Source organism: Podarcis cretensis, assembly GCF_951804945.1.
Source record: "Podarcis cretensis genome assembly, chromosome: 14".
In the NCBI taxonomy this organism is placed as follows: domain Eukaryota; kingdom Metazoa; phylum Chordata; class Lepidosauria; order Squamata; family Lacertidae; genus Podarcis; species Podarcis cretensis.
The window spans coordinates 10,628,540-10,640,641 of NC_137183.1; the positions used below are offsets into that span (position 1 = coordinate 10,628,540).

The following is a 12,102-nucleotide window of genomic DNA, read 5'->3' on the forward strand; positions in this document are numbered from 1 at the left end:
TGGTTTGCTATTATTATTTCATGTTATAGCAAGTTTCTAGAGACTAGATTATAAGTCTTTGTAAATTGTGTTTCTAAAGGAACTTTTGTTATTGCCAAATGCCAATGTGTTTGCATTATTAAGTTTGTTAAGAATAAAAAAAATCATTTTAAGTTAGAGCTTAATAACTATTTCACTATCAATATACTTCTTCTTAATTGTATTTCAGTTCAACAATTACTTTGATAAAATATTTTGTTATGTGCAAGTGGCCTTAGATACCTGTTAGGTCCATAAATTACCATATAGCACATATTCAACACAAAAAACAGCGACAATTTGTTGTTGGCAAAGGACATATAAAGGGCCCCATTACCTTCAGTAGCTTAGGGCCGCATGAAACCTAAATCCGGCCCTGCACTGGGCAATAGATATTGGTCATAATATAGACATGGAAGCATGGGAACGATTGTAGAATACAGTATGGGTATAAAATTCACAGCATGTTATGGTCTACGAGAAAATTATATGAAAATGATATATTGATGGTACCTAACACCGAGTAAATTGCCAAAAATGTATAAATCCAAATCAAATAAGTGTTGGAAATGTAAAGAGAAAGAAGGTTCTTTTTATAATATGGTGGTCTTGTAGCAAGGTTAAAGCTTACTAGGAAATGATATCTAATGAATTGAAAAGGATGTTTAAAATAACGTTTGTAAAAAACAAAGAAACCCAGAAGCTTTCCTTTTGGGAATTATAGGGACAGAACTACCCAAACTGTATAGAAATATATTTATGTATGTGACTACAGCGCCAAGAATGTTACTTGGTCAAAAATGGAAGAAGTCGCAGCAAGAGAAGAATGGGTACAAAAACCTATGGAATATGCAGAAATGGTGAAAATAAGAAATCAAGATAACAAACGTTTTATAAAAGAATGGAAATGGTTTGTTGAATATTTACAAATAAACTGTAAACAGGTAAGAACATTGGCAGGATTATTGTAATAACCTGCAGTTTTATAACAGCATAGACCTAAAGCAGATGACTAAATGAGCAAATTAAGCTAATTTGGATATGCAGAAAATATTAAAAATAAACCTAAGCAACTGAAGAAGGAGGGGGAAAGAAGTCAAGTTCTGAAATGTTAAAATGATCGTAAAATTATTGAAATGTATAAAATTGAAAAATCATAAATAAAATAATAATAGTAAAAAGTACTCCCTACACTGACTGGGAGCACCTTTCCAGACATTCAGGCAAGTGATTATCCCAGCCCTGCGTGGAGCTGCTGGGGATTAAGGATCTTCTGCATGCAATGCTCTACCACTGAGCTATTAGCTTTCCCCCTCCAAAAAAATGTATCTGTGTATGGAAAATGCCACCTGCTGAATATAACCAAGGGCTGTACTTGTGGCCTTCTGAGCTACAACATCCATGCCCCAGATTCAGGATAACTTATCTCCAGAACCCAGGCAAGCGAATGCACGGGCTTCTCTCTTATCTGCTCCACTCACATTTTGGTTGGGGCTGAGGAACTGGGTGCGAGCATAACGCGTCAGCATGTTGATGATCACCACCTGGCCCCACTCCTCCACGTCAATCAGCAGGTTGCATAGCTTGCGGTAGTTCTTGTGGATGAGGTCAATGCGCTCGGGGCAGACTTCCTCGAAGGCCATCACAACACTGCCAGCCACCAGCTGGCCAAGGGAAACACAAAGAGGAGAACAGGTTGTTTACGTATGCCACTACTGCGGCCCGTGTTTTGTTTTAGCCCCAAAATGGAAAGCGAACATGGTCCCAACCAAAGAAGAATGGCAACTTAAGCTGATGGAATATGCACAACTTGCAGACTTCACAAATAGAATAAGAGAACAAGAACAACATACGTTTAAAGAAGATTGGAAAACATTTACAGTGGTACCTCTGCATGCAAACGGGATCCGTTCCGGACCCCGTTCGCATCCAGAGCAGAACGCAACCCACATCTGCGCGTGCGCAGGTCACGATTCCCTGCTTCTGTGCATGCGCGTGATGTCATTTTGAGTGTCTGCACATGCGTGAGCAGTGAAACCCAGAAGTAATGTGTTCCATTACTTCCGACTCACTGTGGAGCACAACCCGAAAAGGCTCCACCTGAAGCAACTACAACCCGAAGTATGACTGTATTGAATACATGGGAAATAATTATGTACAGCTGAAAACGCTGGCAGCATTAAGATAAATTCAGCAGTGTAAATAAGTTTTGATGGCTGCAATAATGGAATACTGAATGGTATAGTTTTTGTAAAATACGCAGGGATTTATGATATGTAAAATGAACCGTGGAAAGAGAGGAAAGGAAGTCATGGATATCTTAGGGATGTAAAATGAGTATTTTAAATTGTAAAACAGAAAATTTAATAAAAAATTCTAGATATAAAAAACAAAGAGGAGAAAATGAGGCGCACCAATGCAGAGACTTTGTGGGGCTCATGCAACTCCAAAAGGAGAGGGTTTGCAGACCTAGGATCTGGGTCACTGAAACAAGGATTCCCCACCAGGCATGGAAACGCAGGTGCCAAGCTGGCAACAAATCAACAGTAAAAAATGGGATGAATAGGCAAGGTGAAGCATCTTTGCACCTCACCCAGCCCTTCACAGGCTAAACTTTGCCAGCCTGCTTAGAAAATTCAGCAACAGCCTTAAGCACTGGGGAGATGGGAGCAGTTGGAAGAAAGAGATTCAAAAATAATAACAATTCCATAGGGTAGTTGTTGGGTGGGTTAGTTGCAGGAAAATCTACAAAAGGAGTCTTGCAGCAGCTTAAAAAACAACATATTTACTATGGTTTTCATGAACTAAACCAAGGAAAGGGAACCTGTAACTCTACAGTCTTTGTTGGGACTCCAACTCCCATCAGCCTCAGCCAGTAAAGGGTGATGGGAGTTGTAGTCCAAAATCTGGAGAGCAACAGATTTCCCTTTGCTGGGTTAGAGAATTGCATTTTCTAGCCTACAAAAATGTATGCCATAATAAATTGGTTGGTCTTTAAGGTGTTACAATACCTTTAGTGCTTTTTAAATCAATGTGTTCATCCCCACCCAAATAAAAAATGCTTCAGATATGCCTTGCTTACTCACAGTTGTCTTATCTGACAGAAGCTTTTCGATGACCTCTATTAATTGGTCCTTTTGGTCTGAATCAAGGCTGAAAAGAAGAAAGACAAAATCAGTGTTGATAAGTGTTATTATACACTTCAGTCACGAGGTGGCACTCAATGTAGTTGTCTCTGGGGGTGGAGGAAGGCATATCCTATAGCCTGATGAAGAGAAAATAATTGAGTTATCGTCTAGCTTTCCAACTCGTAAGGTTGAAGCGCAGAAAGCAGGAATGCCATGGTACATGTTATGTACTGAAATTCTCACCCTGGGCCAGCAGGGGGATACTGTAGCTAGTTTTCACTCAGGTCCACATATGCAAATAAGGGATTGAAAGTGACGTTCAGTGATTGGATAGTTACAGAAAATGGTTACTGTTGCGTTGTAGTGGAGCTCTATATAAGCAGGCTGGCTGAACCCTTCAGTTCAGTTCTGTTGTGGCCTGTGAATAAACAAGAGCTGTTTGAAGAATCGCTGTGTCTTCTGATATGTTCAACCACAACTTAACAGTACACATGTGTCTGCACAACAAAACTGTCTCTTCTACAACCACAGCAGGCAATATTAGTCTCCAACAGTTTGACTTCACCCTCAAAGGAATACTCTTCCATTGTCTCCTGAGACAGATGGATGCCAACCAACCAAAGGTATCATAACCAGATTTTGTATGATGGCTCCTGAGATGAAAGAGCAGGTTTTCCTCTATGTTTGGATACAACTGGATACCATTTTGAATCAGGAAGTCAAACTGAATCATTAAAAACTGCACTTGATTTTGTTTGTTTACAATTCCTGAACAACAGGAATTAGGAGGTCACGGGTGGCGCTGTGGCTTAAATCACAGAGCCTAGGACTTGCCGATCAGAAGGTCGGCAGTTCAAATCCCCGTGACAGGGTGAGCTCCTGTTGCTCGGTCCCTGCTCCTGCCCACCTAGCAGTTCGAAAGCATGTCAAAGTGCAAGTAGATAGATAGGTACCACTCCGGCAGGAAGGTAAATGGTGTTTCCATGTGCTGCTCTGGATTCGTCAGAAGCGGCTTAGTCATGCTGGCCACATGACCCGGACGCTGCACGCCGGCTCCCTCGGGCCAATAAAGCGAGGTGAGCGCCGCAACCCCAGAGTCGGCCACGACTGGACCTAATGGTCAGGGGTCCCTTTACCTTTACCTTAGTTAAGCAATAGTGCAAAAGGAGCTTTAGGAAAAGGAAAAGGAACCATGGAATTCCAGCATGCAAACACAGCATGCTGCTTTCACTTTCCAATAGCACAAATGAATGAAGGTTCTGCAAGTCTGTAAAGGCAGTCTGGGTTCTGGGGCCTTAAAAAGAGGCTGGAAGAAGCGAAAGGAAGAGGCTCAAACTTACCTGTACAGCTTGGGGATGGCATGAGCCGCCGTTTTGCGTACATAGGGGGACATGTCAGAAGCCGCCTCCTTGATGGCTAGCATCATGATGGGCACAATAATGGGCACACGGATGCTGGAGAGAACGCGGAGGGCGCTGGCTCGGATCAGCTGATTGGGATCCTGCGGCAAAGAGGAGGTTTGCATCAGGCACTCAAGCCTAGCACACCTTTTCCACCAGGAAGGGGTTCAGGATAATCTCCATCCCAATAAATCTACAGCTGGTGTGGGGAACTCCTGGCTCTTCCAATATTGCTCAGCTGCAATTCCCACCAACCTGTGGACACTGGCCATGCTTGCCATGCCTGATGGGAGTTGTAGTTCAAAGGTCAAAGGTTCCTCGTCCCTAAGCCACAACACCATCTGTTCCTGGGAGAGACAACTCCTTGCTAGGGAGGCAAAAGAATAAAACCACTAAGCTGTATTTTACATACAGCTAGGGACGCGGGTGGCGCTGTGGGTTAAACCACAGAGCCTAGGACTTGCTGATCAGAAGGTTGGTGGTTCGAATCCCTGCAACGGGGTGAGCTCCCATTGCTCAGTCCCTGCCCCTGCCAACCTAGCAGTTTGAAAGCACGTCAAATTGCAAGTAGATAAATAGGTACTGCTCCGGCAGGAAGGTAAACGGCGTTTCCGTGCACTGCTCTGGTTCGCCAGAAGCGGCTTAGTCATGCTGGCCACATGACCCGGAAGCTGTACGCCGGCTCCCTCGGCCAATAAAGCGAGATGAGCGCTGCAACCCCAGAGTCGGCCACGACTGCACCTAATGGTCAGGGGTCCTTTTACCTTTTTTTAGCTTGGTTCCTCCTCTTGCCGTCTCCTTACATTAGACCAGAGATGTGGAACCCTTGGCTGTCCAATGATCCTAAACTTATGCAAGAGTGATTTTTGCATTTTTATATGCTTGCTTTGCTGTTGTTCAGTTTTAAATCAATTATTTGTATCCTATGCATTGTGACAAATTGTGATGGCTTATAGCTTTTAGCAGTAAAAATTAATTCATTCTGTGGCAGAACATCTGCCCTGCTTGCAGAAAGCCCATCTCTAGGTAGGGTTGAAAAAGTCTTGCCTGAAACCCTGGAGAGCCACGGCCAGTCAGTTTAGACAAAACTGCGCTAGATGAACCAAGAGTTGACTCTGTGTAAAGCAGCTTTCTGTGTTTCTATATTCACAAGGAATTCTCTCAAGCTACATGGGAGCCAGTTCAATGTAAAATAGCCCAGCAACATCAAGAAGCCCCCTTTCCTCCAGATCTCTTTCATGAGGTCTCTCCTTCTGTTCACAAGTGTCATGTTTCCTTCGGTCAAACTCAGCCGTGCCTGGTTGATTTATACCCCAGCAGGAAACCTGAGCTTGTCAACTGAGACTCAGAGACGAACTCCCAAGTCTCCTTTGGCAACGATGGTTGTAGAAGATTAAAACCCGACTCACAAAAAGAGCAGCATCTTAGGAAGCCTAGTTTGGCAATCCTGGCAAAGAGGAAATGTTACATGTTTGGAGGGGGGCAAGGGGAGGTTACCCTCTGAAAACACAGAATAATCTAATGATCAAACTAGAGGTGATGTTTGCCATGGAGCTTGGCATTGTATAGCAGCCTTTTGTAAAAATGAAAACTAAACAATAGCTGGGAGCAGGGCAGTGATGACTAGCGGCCATTGGGAGAGGTGGGGCAAAAGGGAGGTCAACAGTAGGTGGCGCTAGAGCCAATGACCAGCAGAATCAACTGATTCTAGTTTGGTCCCATTCTTCTTCCTGCTGAAGAGAACTACCAAGACTTAGGAAGGGGAAACTGACAAGCATAGGCAATCCAGCTATCTCTCTAAATAACTATTTGAAATTGACCTGGATCTTGAGTTGCCCAGGTAGTAAGAAGGCAGGCAGGTAGGGCCTGGAGGAAGGCAGAGTGAGGTTAATGGGGCAGTGCTCCATTCATCCAAATGGACCAGCCTCCACTGTAGGGGGAGCATGAAGCCTTTGCCCTGTCACACACCCAATCAAGCTCCCCACCTCCTGCTATTTGCAAGGTGGAAAGTGCCCACTTTGGACCTCAGGAAGCAGTTTGAGAAGTCTGTCATATATTCGCTCCACCCTAGAGCAACTCTCAATGACAAAAGCAAAGCTTAGACTCTGCCTCCCCCCTCCCAAAAAATCATCCAACCTTGAGTCCTCTCTGGAAGGTAGAGATGGAGAGCAGGGCCAAATCTTGCTGTTCCTCTGCGTATCGGACCAGGTAAACATACACAAGCTTCTTCACCTGCCAGAGGAAAAGCATCCTTAGTTGGAACTAAGCAAGCCACCAGTTTTTGCTCCCCCCACCCCAAACTCTACAATGAAGGCTTTCTGAGGGACAGCAAGGAGGAAGCGCTGATACAGCAAGGCACCTTCCATTGGCCTGGAAAAGGGAGGGAAGAGGAAAATAAGCAAAATCCACAATGGTCAAAGGTCAGGGATGATGGGAACTAAGTTCAAGAGCATCTGGAGGACCACAGTGTCCCACCCTCAATTTAGCACTTTGAGCAATGTCTGGCCATGCAAAAAGCATTCCAGGAGAGTGGATTTCTCCCAGAATCCTTTGTGCCACACTTTCCTCAAGGCCATCTATTTTAGTGTCCAACGTGGTTGCACTTTGGAATCACTTTCAACGCCTAGGGGAAGATTGGCTGGTCACCTTGTCTTTACGGTGACAGCAACGGCACTTCTAAAGCAAAATACTTCTTCCTTTTTTATTTACTTGAAACATTTTGGAGCCAGTTTCCAAAAGGGTGCATAAAGATAAATAGAAGACAACTGAATCACAATCTATTTAAATGCATTTTACATCATAATTATCTTAACAGAACACAAAAAGAAATTCAAAACAATTAGAACCAGCAATAGACATAACTAAAGACAAAAGGGAAGGATCCCAGGGGGCTTCCTGTGAGATAGAGTTTTGGGGCTACCACAAAGAAGAGTGGTCACCATGCAATATGAGATTTTAAGCAGAGACACATTACTCAATCTTAAATGTTGGAGTGGGGGTGGGAAAGAGATGTTCCTTGAGGTAATCAGGACTCAGCCTTATATTTTAGTACATGATCTCAGAAATCTGTAAAACAACACTGTAAGGGTAGGGCAAGCATTATAGATTGGACAGGAGTGGAGATGGGGAACTGAACCAGGGACTTCTTGGCTTGTTGCTCCCATTATAAGCCATGACATTATATCACATGGAGTCTGTAGCCTTCAGGATGTGGCTGGACTCCAGCTCCCATTAGCCCCAGCCAGCCTGACCCATGGGAGCTGTAGTCCAGCAATATCTGGAGGGACACGTGTTCCCAATCCCTGCTATTCCAGCTCAAATTACCCGGCAACCTTCTTTCCAGGAAACCACAGCAGTTCTCTGAGAGTCCCTCTGTTGTACAGAAATCAATGCATTAAAGGTCTCATGTGGGCTGGATAGCTGTTCTCTAGTCACCCTAGATTGGGAAAAGTCTTATCTAGACTTATCTAGACTAATGGAGTCCAACAATGTTCAGAGGGCCCATGTTCTTCCAGACTATCTGTACAAGCTAAAAGCAGCCACTTAAGAAAAAGACATGGATAAACTGCCCCAGACTGCTGCCGTTGTCTGCAAGGGATTGTATGATATTTTCCCTATTTTAGCATTGAGCAGCATATAAAAAGAAAGGAAAGTAATAACAACAGCAGCTTACCTCTATATTCTTGCAAGCCACATTTTTTACCACAGCTGGGAAGAGATCGGATGCATTCTTGCCTCGTGCAATCATCTGGGAGAAGAGAAACAGCAGTGGGGTAGCTAGTCAAGAAATCTGAACTAAGCACCCCCACTTTTAATTGGTCAGTTGCTACCACCCCTCCCGTGTGTACCCTGGTGCCCTGTCACTTCCAGTATCTTTATAGTAGGAAACACATCAAACTACACATCGCCCACTGCTATTCCTGACCTCCCAAGAAGCCCATTAAAATTGCAGCGGTTAGGTGTTCCTCTCCAAGAGAGTGCAGGGGAGCTATAGAGAAAGGATGAACCCCCGTAAAATTCAGGGAAAGGACTGGTTGCTGATGGGGCCTGGAAACTCAAAACAAAATGAGGAGTGGGTTCTCCTTTGCTGAACCACAGACGTGACGGCCATCTGTCACTTGAATTACAAAACTCCTGCACTTAGCTTGACCAGATGACCGTGGATCTTTCAATTCAAAAATTCAATCAGAGGGCCCATCTGCAGTCTGTATTTAAAGCAGTCTCATCCCCCTAAATAATCCTGGGAACTGTAGTTTGCTAAGTATGCTGGAAGTTGTTAGGAGATCCCGATTCCCCCCTCCCACAGCTACAATTCCAGAGTTCCCTAGGAAATGCAACTAAACTGTGAAACCACTCTGGGAACTGGAACTGCGTGAGCGGCACAGGGTCTCCTAACAACTGTCAGCAACCTTAACAAACCACAGTTCCCAGGATTCTTTAGAGGAAGTTTTTGCTGTGTTAGCAGCACTGAAGTGACCTCTCTGGGACACAGGCCTGTGGCTGGAGGTCCTGGGCTACCCAGACAAGAAGTCCCCTCTCTCGGCCTCACTCATGTGGTCCAGAGGAAAGCAAGGCAATACCTTTGGCACCAGCTTGGCTGGAAGGAGGCAAAGAAGAAGAAGAAGAAGAAGAAGAAGAGGAGGAGGAGGAGGAGGAAGAGGAGTAGTAGTTTGGATTTGATATCCCGCCTTTCAGTCCCCTTCAGGAGTCTCAAAGCGGCTAACATTCTCCTTTCCCTTCCTCCCCCTTCACTCCTGTGAAGTGAGTGGGGCTGAGAGACTTCAGAGAAGTGTGACTAGCCCAAGGTCACCCAGCAGCTGCATGTGGAGGAGCGGAGACGGGAACCCAGTTCCCCAGATTACGAGACTACCGCTCTTAACCACTACACCACAAGGCGCCATCCAACCCTCTTAGGGACTCCACTCTGGATTTGTGTAGGGTTTAGTCCTTAGCCTTTTTTCTCCCATAGATGGGGGAAGCCGTGACTGTTTAAAGTAGTAAGATCCTGCTTTAAATGAATAGTGAAGATGGTACAAATTGGGTCTCTGGACCTGACATTATTCACTCAGTCAGCAAGTGTGCAAATGTGTGTTTTAAGTAAACAGCATCATGGGCCCTCCACAGCTGCCAATTACTTTTTTTTAATGTGCACAATTGCTTATATCTTGTCTGGTTTGACTCTCATGATCGAGGCCTCAGATCAAAATTTTGGAGTATTGGGTGGGGCAGGGAGTGGTACTCACAGCTGTGTACAAGGAACAGACAACCTATTAAGTGCCAGGGCAACGCTGCAGGCATTAGTGCCAGGGCCTAATACAGCGGCACCTTGGTTGTCAAACTTAATCCGTTCCAGGAGTCTGCTGGAACCATTCGAAAACCAAGGCACAGCTTCTGATTGGCTGCAGGATCTTCCTGCAGACAAGCAGAAGCCACGTTGGATGTTCAGCTTCCAAAAAACGTTCACAAACCGGAACACTTACTTCTGGGTTTGCGGTGTTCGGGAGCCGATTTGTTTGGGAGCCAAGCCATTCGAGAACCAAGATACCACTGTACAGGTGGATGGCAGGGCCCTTTTGCCAAGCACTGAGAGAGCATCAACAGCAAAGACTGTCAGCAGCAAAGCTCGGTTGGTTGTTCCAGGTTTCACCCCAAGAGTACAATTCCCTATTCTCACGCCGTAGCCAAGTCGCAAGCAGGAAACTTACCGCTACAATCCGCTTCATGGCCTCGAGCTTCAGAGAATCCTTGTTGCTGTCCAGCATCTCCTTCAGGTCATCGTGTCTGCAAAACATACAGAAAAATCATGCCATGGGCACAGATACGTTCCAAGGAGGTGGTAGCGGTGCTCACTGTTGCAGGATCTAGAGCCGCTTTTAAGGCTAGCAGATTTGCAGCATCATCCTACTAAAAGAAATAAAAATTCCACTGAGTTCAATATGGCTCACTCCCAGGTAAGCATGCAGATGCTTCCGTAAGTTGGAGACCACTTTGCCAGATACCTGAAGAGTAGTGAGAAACATGGAGAGGTTGCCACACAGTGCAAGGGTCTCCTTGAGGTTTCCTCTAACACCCACAAAGCCTCAGACCCACCACAACCCACACAATTCCCTCTTAGTTATGAGGCACTAAGGGTGGTTATCTTTTTCTCCCTCGAAAAGTACATAAAAGTTGAAGGAGGAAGTTTTTCCACTTCCTCTTTCAGCTCTATGAACTTCTCAAGGCTCAGACTGGTTCTACTGGATTCAACTTTGATCCAGATCTGCTGGAAAAGCGAAGTCTATATATGGTACCCTTTCCCTTTCTCTCTCCCAGGGCAGGGGGACTGATCCGGGACCGGGGGAAGAGAAATGACCAGAACCCTAACAAATTCAAAAGTGCCCATGTTAATATTGCACTCAGGTCCTGTTTGTGGGTATCGCACAGGCAACTGGTGAGAATAGGATGGTGGACTAAATGGGTCTTTGGCATAGCACTCCTTGCATTACTGAATTCCAAGGCAGATCCATCTCTCTGTATAAGAGTTCCATAAGAACTTCAGAAGAGCCTTCCTGGATCAGGCTAGTGACCCAATCCAGTCCAGCATCTTGTTTTCAGAGTGGCAGACCAGGTGGCTGCAGGATTCAAGCACAAGAACACTCTCATGTAAGAAATTAGGAAGAGCCTGCAGGATCCCAGAAATCATATATAATGAGTCAGGGGACTGCCATCAAGAGGTGGGAGGGAGGTAGGAACATACAGAGAGCCTCTCACTTTGATCAGCAGTAACACTTTCTCCTTCATGGATCACTGCCTTGCCGTGGCAAAGGGGCTTGAATAACTCAGAGAAGCTATGAACTATGCCGAGCAGGGCACCCAAGATGAACAGGTCATAGTGGAGAGTTTTGACCAAACGTGATAAAAAAAACGAAGATCATGGCCACTGGGCTCATCACCTCCTGGCAAATAGAAGGGGAAGAAATGGAGGCAGTGAGAGATTTTACTTTCTTGGGCTCCATGATCACTGCAGATGGTGACAGCAGTCACGAAATTAAAAGACGCCTGCTTCTTGGGAGGAAAGCAATGACAAACCTAGACAGCATCTTAAAAAGTAGAGACATCACCTTGCCAACAAAGGTCCGTATAGTAAAGGCTATGGTTTTCCCAGTAGTGATGTATGGAAGTGAGAGCTGGACCAGAAAGAAGGCTGATCGCCGAAGAATTGATACTTTTGAATTATGGTGCTGGAGGAGACTCTTGAGAGTCCCATGGACTGCAAGAAGATCAAACACATCCATTCCTAAGGAAATCAGCCCTGAGTGCTCACTGGAAGGACAGATTGTGAAGCTGAGGCTCCAATACTTTGGCCATCTCATGAGAAGAGAAGACTCCCTGGAAAAGACCCTGATGTTGGGAAAGATGGAGGGCACAAGGAGAAGGAGACAATAGAGGATGAGATGGTTGGATGGTGTTCTTGAAGCTACCAGCATGAGTCTGACCAAGCTGCGGGAGGCAGTGGAGGACAGAAGTGCCTGGCGTGCTCTGTTCCATGGGGTCACGAAGAGTCGGACACGACTAAA

General features: G+C 45.2%; 1 protein-coding gene across 7 annotated transcripts in view; it reads right to left on the bottom strand.

Annotated features, from left to right (window-relative positions):
• Positions 1–12,102, bottom strand: part of AP3B2 (adaptor related protein complex 3 subunit beta 2) — a 76,488-nt gene that overhangs the window by 42,329 nt on the left and 22,057 nt on the right. For all 7 annotated transcript variants that reach the window (XM_079953180.1, XM_079953181.1, XM_079953182.1 and 4 more), the window contains exons 2-7: positions 10,252–10,327; positions 8,220–8,294; positions 6,683–6,778; positions 4,487–4,647; positions 3,105–3,171; positions 1,500–1,682 (exon numbers count right to left, since the gene is read on the bottom strand). In XM_079953180.1, the coding sequence (XP_079809306.1) occupies positions 1,500–1,682; positions 3,105–3,171; positions 4,487–4,647; positions 6,683–6,778; positions 8,220–8,294; positions 10,252–10,327 (658 nt within the window). The remainder of the gene's footprint in view (positions 1–1,499; positions 1,683–3,104; positions 3,172–4,486; positions 4,648–6,682; positions 6,779–8,219; positions 8,295–10,251; positions 10,328–12,102) is intronic.